The 13,825-nt window shown below is 43.9% G+C and overlaps 2 protein-coding genes across 5 annotated transcripts; both read right to left on the bottom strand.

Moving 5' to 3' along the window:
- Nucleotides 1-2,638: 2,638 nt before the first annotated feature.
- LOC117838289 (uncharacterized) lies at nucleotides 2,639-8,189 on the bottom strand. Of its 3 annotated transcripts, none has more exons than XR_004636558.2 (6): nucleotides 7,901-8,189; nucleotides 7,046-7,688; nucleotides 6,208-6,817; nucleotides 4,474-6,073; nucleotides 3,276-3,408; nucleotides 2,639-2,951 (listed from the first exon to the last, which is right to left on the bottom strand). XR_004636558.2 is itself a non-coding variant. In XM_034718250.1 (5 exons), exons 2-5 carry the CDS (start codon nucleotides 7,653-7,655, stop codon nucleotides 3,379-3,381), a joined length of 2,850 nt encoding a protein of 949 aa, XP_034574141.1. In that variant the 5' UTR covers nucleotides 7,656-7,688; nucleotides 7,901-8,188; the 3' UTR covers nucleotides 2,993-3,378. The 3 variants fall into 3 exon arrangements, 1 of the variants encoding a protein (XP_034574141.1); XR_004636557.2 differs by having other exon boundaries at nucleotides 3,271-3,408; nucleotides 7,901-8,188; XM_034718250.1 differs by lacking the exon at nucleotides 2,639-2,951 and having other exon boundaries at nucleotides 2,993-3,408; nucleotides 7,901-8,188.
- An 809-nt stretch (nucleotides 8,190-8,998) lies between these two features.
- LOC117838291 (GDP-mannose transporter GONST3) lies at nucleotides 8,999-13,404 on the bottom strand. Of its 2 annotated transcripts, XM_034718254.2 has the most exons (3): nucleotides 12,977-13,404; nucleotides 12,379-12,567; nucleotides 8,999-10,436 (listed from the first exon to the last, which is right to left on the bottom strand). In XM_034718254.2, the coding sequence occupies exon 3, from the start codon at nucleotides 10,434-10,436 to the stop codon at nucleotides 9,339-9,341; it is 1,098 nt and encodes a 365-aa protein (XP_034574145.1). In that variant the 5' UTR covers nucleotides 12,379-12,567; nucleotides 12,977-13,404; the 3' UTR covers nucleotides 8,999-9,338. The 2 variants fall into 2 exon arrangements, with proteins under 2 accessions (XP_034574145.1, XP_034574144.1); XM_034718253.2 differs by lacking the exons at nucleotides 12,379-12,567; nucleotides 12,977-13,404 and adding an exon at nucleotides 11,974-12,306.
- Nucleotides 13,405-13,825: the final 421 nt, after the last annotated feature.

Here is a 13,825-nt window from a genome sequence, read left to right as displayed (position 1 = left end):
ATAAATTGTTCACAGTAAGTTTTGGTAAAGTTTGTTTGGCACAGATGAGTTAAAAAAAAGTGTCCTGTCATGAAAGCTGTGATATATGGATGCTTTATATTTCTGTTCTTCAATGCTAAATGATGTGTTTTCTATATCTTGCTGAAACAATAATGTAGGCATAAAAATGGTGTCATGTATTCAGTCATGGCACCTACCCAAATTAAAGGATGGTTATGATTAATTGTTTTTTACTGTCCAATGCACATTGCCAAGCCAATCTGTAAATTATAACCAGTTTAAGTTTGGTTGCCTCTTAAGGCTTACTGTCCAATGCACATTGCCAAGCCAATCCGTAAATTTAACAAGTTTGGTTGCTAATAAGGCTAAATAAAATAATCATAGTTTAGTACTTTTTATTAGAATGGGGTTTCAAGGAGACAGCAGGGATGGGATTTGCTCTGTCTATTTACGTCAGCCCTTGAACTATTGGAATTTTCGGTATACCAGATTCTTTTAGTAATCTTTTTTTATATATTTTTTCAATACTGTTTTCTTTGGCTAGGTCCTCGTGATTTCATAACATGACAACATCTGAAACTTTGTCGTATGCTCAGTGACATTTTCTGTCCTTCTCTTTAATCAAGACTTTCAATTTTTCATACAGTAGCAATAGCGGTCAAGAGATAGCTTTCTTTTAGCCTTTTCATTTAAAGCTGCCAAGCTAGCAATTCTTTTTGATAAACAGAAGCTCAAATGATTGGCTACTAGGTGTAGCTACACAGCTACCGCATTTGTTTCTTGTAAGATTGCCCGCATAAATGAATTGACAACTCAAGTTGCATATTCTGAAGCTTCCTTGTTCTATCTAAACTTTGAATTCTCATTATTGCAAAATGCAGTCCGAAGCATGGAATGGGTACAGAAAGCCACCATCAGCCCATCAGAAGAAAAGTACTACTCTGAGGAAAGGTGTATGATGCATTCTCACAAATTTTCATAAAAACACTGCATAATCTTGACATGTTGAGCTTGAGTTGCTCATGATGCACAGCAGGTATGATGAATGTCCTTATTGTTATTTTTTGCTTGCACGTATGCAATCCAGTTCCACTTGCAACTCCATTTACTGATGCAATGCTCCCTTTGCGCATACAGGACCTACGACCAGAGATAGAAGGTGATAAGTTGATGGGAGAATGATGCTTAGAACTATATAGGTGTTCTGGTTCTGCAAAGTTCCAGGGATACAGCTCAGATTTTCAAGTATTTTGCATTTTTCAGCAGCTTGAGAATTTGTAGTGTGCTGATCGTTGGGGTTAGCTCTTCACCTTTCTCCTGCCATGCTCCTATCTAATGCATCAGGTCAAGCTTGGCCCAAAAAGAGCTTATGCTCTGATTTTATAGTGCCAATACCCACACATTTTGTATTTCTAATGGGCAGAATTCTTATTTACTTTTACAGGTTGATGAAACTTCCAAAGCTGGTGTGTTGGGTAACAGAAACTTGATTTTTAAGGCATAGCTCTGAATTCATTTCATGGTACCAGTAACTCAAAGGGCCAACGATTTCTCTGTGACTCAGAAATGAGACTATCTTTTGAAAAGGGAGATTAAATTCATACCATAACAGATCATACACGTGCGCTAAAACACTTGTTGCTCATCATGGTGCTTGCAAAATATTGAGTGCTTACTGATAAGATTACTAATGTCTTCTGAAATGAATTTGTTGATCTAATATGAAACGACTTAATGGCCTATGCTAGGAGGGGGCAACCATGGAGATGTTATGGCAGCAACCAGCAATGCGTGGTGTCGAGGAGGTTGCCACTGGCAGCATGTCATCTTAGAGTGAGACTCTACCTCCCCAACGTCAACGACTAGATGGTAGTAGAAATAGACACGTATGGGCTAAAGTGGAGCGAGAGAAAACTTATAAAGTTGCAACAATTTATACTCCTATTATATTATGGGTCATACCCAGTCCTATGCATACTTTGGAACATGAATATTTTTAAAAATATAGTGTATGCATATATTTTGATGCCATCACAAATGTTTCATACATGAAAATTGACACTCATAAAGGAAATATGTTATGACCGTAGCAACGCACGGGCACAATTCTGTTTTTAATCAGTTTGCTCTGTTTGGGTTTGGGCCGCCCGTCAAACGTCCATGGGCTTTCTTAACTGGTTCGTCAGTACCACCCTTTTTTAAAACCAGAAATAATAATTTTTAACTGTGAACGAGCCAGTTGGAAGACGAGATTAGCTGGTCCAGCTAATCCACCTAATCTATATGTAACTATAGCCAGTCCAAGTTTCCCTGGCAAAAGAAAAAACACCCGTATTAAACCCAAAATGATTTGTGAATTGGGGAAAGGCTAGCTAGCCTAGTTATTCTAATCCTGTACAAAACTTAGCATTAGGCCAATCCCAACCCAAACACCACCACGCAGTTTCCGTACTTGCTTGTCAGGCGCATTTTGAGTATCCTTCGGTGCATAACCTCTGGCACCTGGTGAGCGGGGGAAGGCCGGCTTGACAAAGTCTAGAGTCAGGAGAACATGGGAGCGACCGAGAGGAAGGCAACGGTAAGAGAGACGAAAGGCGAGGGTTTGGGACGAAGTAAAAAAAAAAAGGTGGAAATGGAATGGATCTAGACAGTTTCATGTAAATCCAACAGTCGAATTATACAGACACCATATTGGCTAGATTTGTCGCTGTTTTGACAGTTCGACAGTATAAAGCAAACAATTTCAGTAAATTTGGACCGGGACACACCATATTCTCTCAAGCTTGCCAAAGCTTCAAGGTGTCGTGCATTCGTGTCCTTTTCCTGTTGCATCCACTAGCTCCGGACAAGCTTCTAGCTAAGATTGGGATCGTTCTATGATCTTTGATAGTCCATAGCAATAGCAGGATGGATGTTATCCCGTCCGAAAAATATCGCCACCAAACAATATCCTATAAAAGCATAAGCCACGTTGAAGAATGCGACAAGTCAGTAGTTTGTCAAGTCATCCAGCTCTCAGCATGTACATTTACCATCCAGAAACAAAGTTCTTTCAGCAGCTTGTTTGCGGAAATAGCGCACACTGCATAGGTCTCATCCTATTATCCCATGTTGGGGGAAGAAATGGAAATACCATATGAACAGAACAGCTAAGGACATGCCTTACAAGGTACAAGAGATCAGGCTGCAAATAATCAAAACTGGAAGAAAACCTAGATGCGTGATATTCCAAAAAAATACAGCATTTCCTGCAGAACTAGAGCAAAGTACCTTACTGTTGAATGACTGTTTCATGCAGCCTCATTTAGTATGCATCACAAATTCTGGAACCTTAACAGTTCTGATTGGTTCAGCGCATAATCCCATTTACTCATCTAACTATAGCTTCGCATACTTGTCGACATACCCCTGAAGAAATGTAGTAATGGGAGTCAGTGGAGCCATCACAAATGTCCTGAGCAAGAAAATGGCACAACAAAGAACTAACGGAGAATATAGTACCATTGATTACAAAATATTTGATATATGGGGGATGAATCACATTTTTTTTATGAAGATAGTGATACAAAGCTTTCTCATTCTGAAAATGTATGAGAGCTAAAAACTCGCAAGCACAATAAGATAGCTCATGTATGTCTTCCCCTTATGTGGGGCCAATTGCTATTCAGAAACTTAATCAAGATGTTAGTAAACAAATACATTAATTCATTGATGTCCTGGGGTTCGGGTGTTCCCTTCTTAGCCAAATATAGTTAACCCAACACGTTGCAATGTTTCAAGAGATAATCACAAAAATCATTTAGGTAAAGGTAACAAAGCTAATAAACCTGCAAAAATTCAATATTAAATTCATCTTTTATATTGAGATTTAAAACTACTACTCTCAGTGCCAGCACATGATGAATGGTGCCAGATTGACTGCTTGCCTATTTTGTTTCTTGGCGTCTAGAAAGAATTTGACTTCTTGCAGATATACTTAACTTTATGTTACTACATGCATGATCTTTTTGGCATAATTTTCAAATATTGCAACATGACAAATTCACTAATAGGTGCCCATACCCCTGCATAGGAAATCTGAAGTAAAATAAATAATGGCCAGATGATGACCAGACAAGATGTGCTCAATTCAGTGATATTATCAGAATGGAGCTTTCACGTAAAAAAAATATAAAGATACGTTGGCAAACTCAAATAAATAATTACCAAATGGCTGGATGACAACATAACATGCTTCAGGACATCAGAATTTAGGGCTCAAAAGCAACCAACTAAAGTGCAACTTGTGTTTCTCAGTATCAAGGGCATGGCATAATTTTCACTTCTCTACAATGTTCAGTTGCTACTTGCTAAACAAATCATATGCCATGAACAAGACTATTGCATAACATATATTGTCACAGAATGCTACAAGCATATGAACAGAATATATGCACAATAACAAATATTCTAGACAGGTGATAATACACATACCATTACTAATTTTGTCACCTTCCTTTGAGAGGATTGCACATAATGTTTAATCTTGGCAGGTGTTTTTGGAATATGACTGCTAGGGACTGAATTAGAAACCTTATCAACTGTTTTCCTGACAATAGTTTTGAAAGCCTCTTTGCTCATGTTTCCCTGCCTCCACGATGGCTTAAGAACTTCCTTAACAAAATCTGCAATAGCAACCTTAAAAAGCTTCATTGATCGGGAATCCTTACCCTTCTTATTTTTGTGCAATGTTTGGTCATTGTCAATATCACCAGGAATATCTGAGTTCCAGTCTTTAGCACCCAGGAATTCAGGACTTGCATTTTCCACCACACCTGCTTCGGTATCTGCTGCCACCTCTCCAAGTCCCTCAACTTCTGACTCAGCAACAACCCCCAATCCGTACATATTTTCACTGTCCACTTCTATATTCATAAGTTTTGACACATCACGACTATCAGCACTCCGGTTTTTCTCTTTACTAGGATCTACCTTGTTGATTGAACTGCTTGATGGTTCAATACTGTCAAGCAATGGATCATATGGAGCACCGGAAGCAAAGTCCTGACGGAGTGGCTTTTGTTTATTGGGCACAGCTTCTGCAGAACTTTCGTGGGCATGTGTTCTGGATTCAGGAAATGATTGACCAAAAGGAGACAGGGCATTCATGTGTTCTGCTTTTGTGGAAATAGAGTCAACTGCATTTGGGCTTACAACAGGACCAATATCTAGACTTGGATCTGTTTGTTCAAAGGTAGATGCAAATGGGTTGTAGTGGGGTTTGATAGATGATTTAGGCAAACCAACATCAGATAAAGGACCAAGATCGCTACTTCCAGGTAGATTTGATGGAAATCTCTGGAAAGAAGGATAAACCAAGTTAGTTCCTGAATCCAGATTCCCTGGAGGCTGGTGCTGACCATATGGCGGATGATGAGATGAATAAGATAGACCTACACCACCAGAATACTCAGACCATCTGTCTGGAGGAGGTACTGGAGCATTTTCAACAGAAATGGCAGAAGGCTGCTGGTGAGAAGGAACTGCTGGCGGGCGCGTATGATGATGGAAATCCAATGGTCTAGGATGAGACGGATCTGGTGGAGGATAGCTTCTCATCTGGTTCTGCATGAATTCATTGGCTGGTGCAATAACATTATGCTGGAACTGCGTTTGAGGGAATTCTGAAGTTGCAAATAATGACTGTCCTGGTAGCCGAACCATATTCGAGGATGGCATGTGTTCAGGAGGGTACAAACTCTGAGGATGAGGCTGGAGATGATCACATGCCACGGAGTTCTTGGTAGTCTGTACTGATGCAAACGGGGCACTTCCAGCAGATTGGCCCACAGGGATTTCAGCCACTGGTTGTGAAGGCTCAGAAATTAAATTGTCACCATGACAATTGTATCCAAGGGCACCATCAGGTGCGCCCTTATCTCCCACTTTGCCAATTAAATCATTTGAAGAACTATCAAATTTCTCTGTCAGCACCAGGCCCTTTTGCTGAGCAATTCTATCTCCTGAATTACCTTCTACAGAAGGATGAATCCGCTTAGCAAATGGTGGCCTGCTTTGCTTTCCAGGTGAGGAACTGAAAGAAATTAAATGTAGTCAGACTTCCAAAGCAGCAATTGAATGTCATAAAAAAATCTAAGAAACAGAAGTGCAGTGCAGATGAATTGATGCATCTATTTGAAGTTCATGGCAAGGTACAAGGTGCCGTACCTTTGGGATGGACTGTCCTTGTTTGACCCCAGTGGACTACGACTTCTATCCTGAGGCGACTGGCTCCAGGTTCGTTTCTTTTGTCTCCTCTCATGCCTTTTACTCATTTGCCCTCCATTAAATTCACTGTCACTTAAATCTTCTTTGGCTAGATGCCCGAGCACATCTGTGCCATGCTTCACTGGATTTCTTTCATCCTTGAGATGATACTTTCCAGCCTCAACATGTTCCTCGGTGCCAGGAGGGGAATTCACATTTCTTTTTGCATTAGGATGTTTGTCATAACCAATTTCAGTATTTCTATCAATTGGATGATTGAGCTTGTTATCTTCAGGTAATACAACGAGGGTGCTGGCACCATCAGGACCAGCAGCAACCTCATTTGCACTGTCATCGGAGGCATAACCTTGTATTAGTTTGAATGGGCTCCCACCATCCACAGTTACATGTGCAGTTTTAGCATTTTCACCACTGCCAGGTGGCAAATGCTTGCCCAGGCTTGAAACATCACTGACAGACTTTGACACATTAACATCTCCAGTACATTCAGCAGTCACAAGGGAAGAATTATCTGGGGTAAGAGGTTGCCTTGATGGAGAGTCCTCATCCCCTAAAATTTTTCGTGATAAAAGTAAATCTCTAGAGACAAACCAATGTGAAAATTAATCTGGAATTCCAAAATCAGGTAAGATGTTCATGCACAGAGATGTTTTTTTCAACAATATAAACTATGATCTTTTATTGCTGTAACACAAAATGCAGCAACAAGAGTAAAGTGAGTTTCAAACGGAGTAAGTGTCACTGAACAGAGATGGAGGAGGGGAAATGGAGCACTAACCATCCATATCCATGTCTGAGTCATCAGACACAATTAGCTGAGTAGCTGCTTTCAGAGTTTTGGCATCACCACCACCACCACCATCACCACATTCTTCTTTTCCTCCTGCCTCTGTACCCCATGATTGTGCAACTACAGGAGCGGGAGGTGCAGACAGCAATGGAGGCGGAGGAGATGGGGGTGGTGGTGGAGGAGGTGGTGGTGGGCCAGATGGAGGCAGTGCATTCTCTGGAGCAAAGCTGGGTGGCCGAGGCGGCGGTGGAGGGAGGGACCCTGGCATGGGATACTGTGGAGGGGCCTGATAGGTAGCTTGTTGTTGTGGCGGCGGCCCTGGCATTGGCATCGGTGCATAGCCTCTCTGCTGTGGCGGCAGCGGCATCGGAGCATAACCTCTCTGCTGCTGGGCAAAAGGGTATGGCTGGTTCTGAGGTGGCGGCACGCCGTGCTGGTACGGGCCAGGCGGAGGCCGCATTCCTGGGTGCTGTGGGTACGGTGCTGGCGGTGGTGGGATAGGCTGCTGATGGAAGGACCCAGTTACCCCAGATTGGTGCTGGGGCGGCGGCGCGCCATGGCGATAGTGTGGATTAAAGCTCCCTCCCTGCCCGTACATATCTAGCTCGGAAACCAACCCTCGGGCGACCTCCTGCAAAGTTCAAATTCCTCATCAGACCTGGTCAACAGTTAGTGCGTAATCGAAACCAAATGAAACCACGCAGACAATCGATAACGCGATTAGCCCAGTAAAATCACCCCAAAAAATACAAACCCTAGATCAAACGTGACGGAGCTCACACCAACCGGAGGAACAGAACCGAAAAGAAGAACTACCAAGGAGAACAAGTGTTCCGCGATTACCTCCTACAGTCCTACGAGGCCGGAGACGAGACCCGCGGCGTCCTGCGGGAGGTTCGGATTCGGATTGGAGCGGAACCCCACGCGGCTCGCGACGGGCTGGGATCCTCCAGGGGCGCCGGCACGGCGAGGCGGGATCGAGCGGCGGCGGCGCTATATCGCTGGGGTTGGTTCGGATTGCGAGATTTTGGTTTCGCGGTGCGCCATTGGGCGAGGAGGAAGGTCGGGGGGAGGGAGCAAGGACGGGTGCGTGCGTCCGTGCGAGAGAGACCGGCTTTGGGTTTAGATTTTGGTAGAACGGAATGAATGACGGGTGGAAACTGGAAACAGCATGATGATGGAATCTGGGCCGCGACGAATGGATCGGACGGCGAGGATTTCCTTTCGCCCGTCCGGAAGGAATAAAGGGCAAACAAGATGTGTTTTATCTTTTTTTCTCTTTTTTTTGGCAGAAAAAAGGGAAACAACGCAGTATTATTCATTTCTTCTTCCTTCATCATCAGACAAAAGCGTACTGACTCTGAATTCCCCCTGATGCGACACAACAAAGAAATGGCCAGATACCTTTTTAAAAAAAAAACTTACAAGATACCAAGGAGTTGGTCCCTTCAAAAGAGAAAATTAAAAGGATGCAAGGAAGTCGTATTTTCCCGATGACCAGAAGCTATCAACACCATATGTGCAAAGATAAACAACCTGAATATTCCTTGACGCAGAGATATTTCCTCTGTACCTTATTAGATGTCATTATATTTCCTTGACTACAACTATAAATCCTAGTACTTTGACTGCATTAAATATTTCACGCAACCAACTAATACACTTGAAAAAAAACAAACTAGACTCATTTTAATGTCGTAGTTGATGCTCTTTGAATGCATTGCGCCAGTGACCAAGCAAAGCTACTTGAACTGCATCGCTTTCAGACTTTCGGCATGCGAAGTTCACTTGAATAGCATCTGCTTCAGACTTCTAGTATGATACAGTTCATGCACTGGGCACATGAAAGATTTTCTTTCAGCATAAGAGGGAAACGGATGGTTCCATCACCATTACAGAATAAATTGGCAAACTTCAGCAGAGAAATAAATAAGCACAGACTTGATGAGATAGATGCTTTCATTTACGACGTATTCAGTGCAGGTAGGTAGGTACATTTGACAAGTCCATCGTACCCTACTACCATAAAAATCTTGTGTAACAAATGAAAACGGTAATGCAGTAACAAAGAATTGCATGATGATTCTTAGCTAGGTCCCCTCCATGGCATCTAATATCTAAAACTTTTCGAGATTTTGCAACACCTAGTCCAGGACTACCATCCATGATCCACCCATGTGTTTGTTTCCAAGCATCAACCAGTGCCCAAGTGTTCAGGCGAGGCTGTTGCAAAGGAGGTACCGCATCAATGGTGAACTTCTTTTAAGGTTTATGAAGAACTTTACTTTTGAGTTGAACTGCTCTCTTGCACTCCCTGCATCTGCAGCAATTTCTGCTGCTCCTCATCATTCTCTTCCTTTGGCTCAACCTTTGGTGCTTTTGGTTTTGTGGTGGATTGCTGGTAGAGTACACCACCTGACATGCATATAAGGAGCCCAATGGTACCCACAAAGGAGGCATGCTTGTCCCAGATAAGCAGATTAATCACCACGGTCAGGAGTTTGTTCACTATGCCCAATACTGTGAACCCAGTAGCAGAGATAGCCCGTCTGCAAGAGAACCCAAAGAAGGATATCGACAGCCCAAATAGGCATGAGAGAGCAACAGGGAGGACCACATCAAATGAAAGCCAATTTGACACTTTGGAGCTGTCAACCTTCATCTGATCAAACTCTCCCATTATAAGGAGCTCAAGGGGGAACAGCATCAAAGCTTCAAGGTTGTTGTATAGCACAAGGCCCCATGTGTTCAGCCCAATGGTCATGACAACGTGCTTGATGTACACAAAATCAATGGACATGCTTACTAGGTAGGCCACCGCCCAGGTGTAAGCAGTCACAGTGAATTGATTGTCTGTGAAAACATAGATCACACTTCCACCAAGTATAGTGGAAAGTGAAAGCCATGTCTTCAGCGATGGCCATGGCTGGTGAAGATACAGCGTCTCTCCGATGGCAACAAATATTGGCACAGCAGAGCGGAACACAATGAAAGTGTCCACGTTGGCATGCAGCAGGAGTTCACTGTTTGTGAAGATGGAGATATAGAACATCACAGCAGCAGGTAAAAACTTCCACATAGTCCTCAAATTGAGGCCATCATGCTCAATGAGCTTTAGCTGTCCACAGAGGAGAACTCCAGCAACACTAGTGAAGTACTGCAGAGCTGTCAGGGCTCCAGGATACGGAAATTTCATGACTGCCCATTTGTTGATGATGGAAAGCAGAGATGCTGATAGACAATACCCAGCAGCAACACCATAGACTGAGGCTTGCTGCAGAAGAGTGTTCAATGCGTTACTCCAGGCTCCATTTTTCTGGATAGTACCTGAACCCTCTGATGAAGCATCTTCTTTGGAGGGGTCTGAGAGATTAGACATCTGCAACATGCAAACTACTACAATTACTAAAGTTTCAAAGAAATGCATGAGGACACTGAAGTTAATGCATCAGATAGTTAAGATCTTAAGCATAGGTTAGGTTTCCTTAATGTAAAGAAAGTATGCAACCATCTTAGAAGAATTTGGTGAAGTGCAAAAGCATAAGAGGGCACAGTTCAGTTTCCACGCCGCATCATCAGTTTGTATCCTACTACATGATACAAGAAAAAGAAACTACTATTGACCATTACAAGTACAACTCCCAGTTCACTAGTTATGACACACTGAATTCTTCTACTGCATTTGATTTCGAATGCTACACAAGAGAAATTTTTTCATCACATTGCTTGAGTATGTAGGAGTTAACTCCTTCTAGATCACAAAGCTGCAACCATGGCAAAGGGAATGGCTAGGTCAACAGCATTTAAAAACCATGATAGTGATATGCATGCATACTGGCCAGTGAACTCTCTCACATGTTACATTGCATTAGGATACGCAATTGTATCATAAGATAAAGCAATCACTATATGTTGGTTTCACACCATAAAAGAACAAGATTGAAAAGAAAGGGTCAGAAATTCCTGTCCTCTAAATAGGTTTCCACACCTTTAAAATCAGCTTCACCCTTAAAATTAAACTGTTTGCAAACCCAGGTAATTAATCAACCTTGTCATTCCTATATTGCAATGATGATGCCTATATTTTCACATTTGATGGATACCGATTTGATCTTAAAACAAAATCTATGGAAATCTGACATTATACTAATGTAGCAATTGACAATCCAGAACAATACCTAAAAACTATGCACCTATACAAAGCCTTGACATCTCATAACTCCACAAATTTGGCCCTACCCCCAGAGATCAGCACCTTCCAATCAAGTTTCATACAGTAACAATTGGGACTAACAACACTGCGCACAAGTATATTTGTGTTTACCAGATTTAGTTGCACTATTCAGTAACTTGTGTGATAAAGAGATCATCAACATCACATGTTAAAGATCAAACCACATTTTCCTGCACTCCCAGCTAGGATTGGTATGGAAGGACTTTCAAGGATCAACTTCCAACACATATATGCCAAATAAAAAAAACAAATCTAAGGCACATCAAGAAGGTTATAGCTGTAAATGCTAATTTACTGAACAAAAGAAATAGTTTTTATCAACTGATGCTGATAAATACTGAATATTGAAAAATTTCACAGAGAGAAAGTAAAAGTCTGCTTTATGTGTCAGGCCATCCTATTTTTCTTCTGTGGCAAACATGTTACCCAAATCATATTTGTGATACAGAACCAGCAAGCAAGGTAAAGATACAGGAAGGTCAAACAAAAACAAAACAAGATGAAGCAGACACCAAAAGGCAAAAGCAAAAGGCAGATAACAAGTACTTAAAAGAAGTCGCACAACAAAATCAAAGGCAAAAGATGAGGCAGCAGGATCAGAAACACTTCATAACAGCATCAAAACACGACCAAAGTATGCCAGATAAAGAAGTAAAGAATCCAAGCAAAGGTCAACAAATACCTTGTAACGTCCAGCCCGGGAATTTGCCATGGCTTATAACCAAAATTCAACTCCAACTCCAAATGATCTAGGTATGAAGCATGTATCTTTTTAAGCCAGTTGAGGCAGCCCGAGGTGGCAAGAGAAGAGGGAAGACCAGTATGCAACAACCACCTAGCAGCTAGCACAATCAAATAAGCTCGTGGGGGGCATAATGCGTTTGTCCATGACAGCCATGGAAGTCAAACAGGCTTGGGGCACGTCGCAAGCATGTTAGGTTGCTAGCATGACAGGACATGTAGAAATATCAACAGCACGTATTGTACCACCTAAGCACTTGGTCCAAGTCAAGGAGGACAACTTAGACGAGGTCCTAATAATGGGATGTGCTAGTTTGTGATAATAAAGAAAACAAGTACAGCATACCTCAGCAAGCTTTCCTCGCAGCTGTGGAAGTTAGACAGATCCTTCTCAACTACCACAACGTGATAGCACCAGCACCTTGATGAGGAATCTACAAGTGGCTGCAAGCACACGAAGTGCTCCCTGAACTTGCTGCTGGAGCCTCACAAGCCGGCGCAACCAACCGATCAGTCACATGAAGAGTTTCTGATTCTGTTTTAAAGAAACATGAAAAATAATGGAATTAGTTATAGTCGCCGAAGCATGCGTCGTATGCTAGCGCAAGAAGTCACTGCACGAACTAAACGCCGCCATGGACAGAAGAAAATAAAAACATCAATCAATCAAATGTTAGGTGAGAGCATCCCGTCAGGACCAACGACGACCGCTTCGCACAGTGGCAGTTTCGTGCGCAGCCTCCGCAAGACATTTTATTCATTGGCACCCCATCTACCCATTTAACACCCAAGGAGGGAGGCGTCGCAAGAAACCTCCCAAGTGGGCATCAAGCGCCGAGGGCGACGCCCAAAGATCGAATTCTTGTGATGCCTACCCCGCCCTGAAGCAGAAACGGGGCCGGAAAACCCCGGGAAAGCAGAAGAGGAAAAAAAAAAACTCTCACCTTCAGAAGCTTCCTCCGGCCCCGCACTGCGGATAATTCGGTGGTGTGGTGGGAAGCCACGGGTGGTGCGCGGTGATTTATCACGGGGGTCTCCGCCTCGCTCGGAATTGTTTTGTGCGCGGGAGTCGTCGGAGGGGGAGGAAGCCGGATCTGGACGCGATCACGAGTCAAACTCGCGGCCGCGGACGGGTTTAACTGGGCGCGCGGGGGGAGGAGGGGGTGTGCGGATTTTGGAAGGCAGATGGCAGGGATGGGGTGGGGACGAAACGACGATGAATTTAGAAATGCGACTTGCTGCTGCTTCTGACCCGCGAGCCGCGGGGAGGAGATCTCGAGGCACCTTCCGCCTCGGCGGGCTCGCCCTCCTCGCGGGTCGCGGTCGCGGACTCGGGGGAGCGGCGACCGGCCGCTTCGGAGTTTCGTCCCTTCTGCTGCCGTCTTCTTCCTCCGAGAGATTTCCTATCCGCGTCGGCGGCTCGTCCTGTTTTGTCGATGGGTTGGGCCGGCGCCGGCAGGTCGCGAGAAGCCCATCTAGAGATTGGGCCGAGAATTCTTCTATAGCCCACATCGTAACCCTAGCAGGCCAAGATTCTGCGTCGCTCGCTGCTGCTGCTTCTGGCTGCCAGGCTGTTGCTGGGCCCTCCTGAGCCCCTGACGCTTTTGGAGAACGCAAAGGTGGCGCGTGTCAGCCTTTGCCGGACTGTGCTAGAAAAAAAAAGCCCTTGCCGGATTGCCGCGGCACGGCGGCAGAGTCCTGACGCCGGCGGCGGCGCAGCGGCGTTGCAGGGCGGCAGGAGACGGCCGTTGCGGCTCGCAGGCGGCGGCCCGCTGATTTGACCGGCGCCGACG

This window comes from Setaria viridis, chromosome 9 (genome assembly GCF_005286985.2).
Source record: "Setaria viridis chromosome 9, Setaria_viridis_v4.0, whole genome shotgun sequence".
In the NCBI taxonomy this organism is placed as follows: domain Eukaryota; kingdom Viridiplantae; phylum Streptophyta; class Magnoliopsida; order Poales; family Poaceae; genus Setaria; species Setaria viridis.
This window is presented reverse-complemented; position numbering and strand designations above follow the sequence as displayed.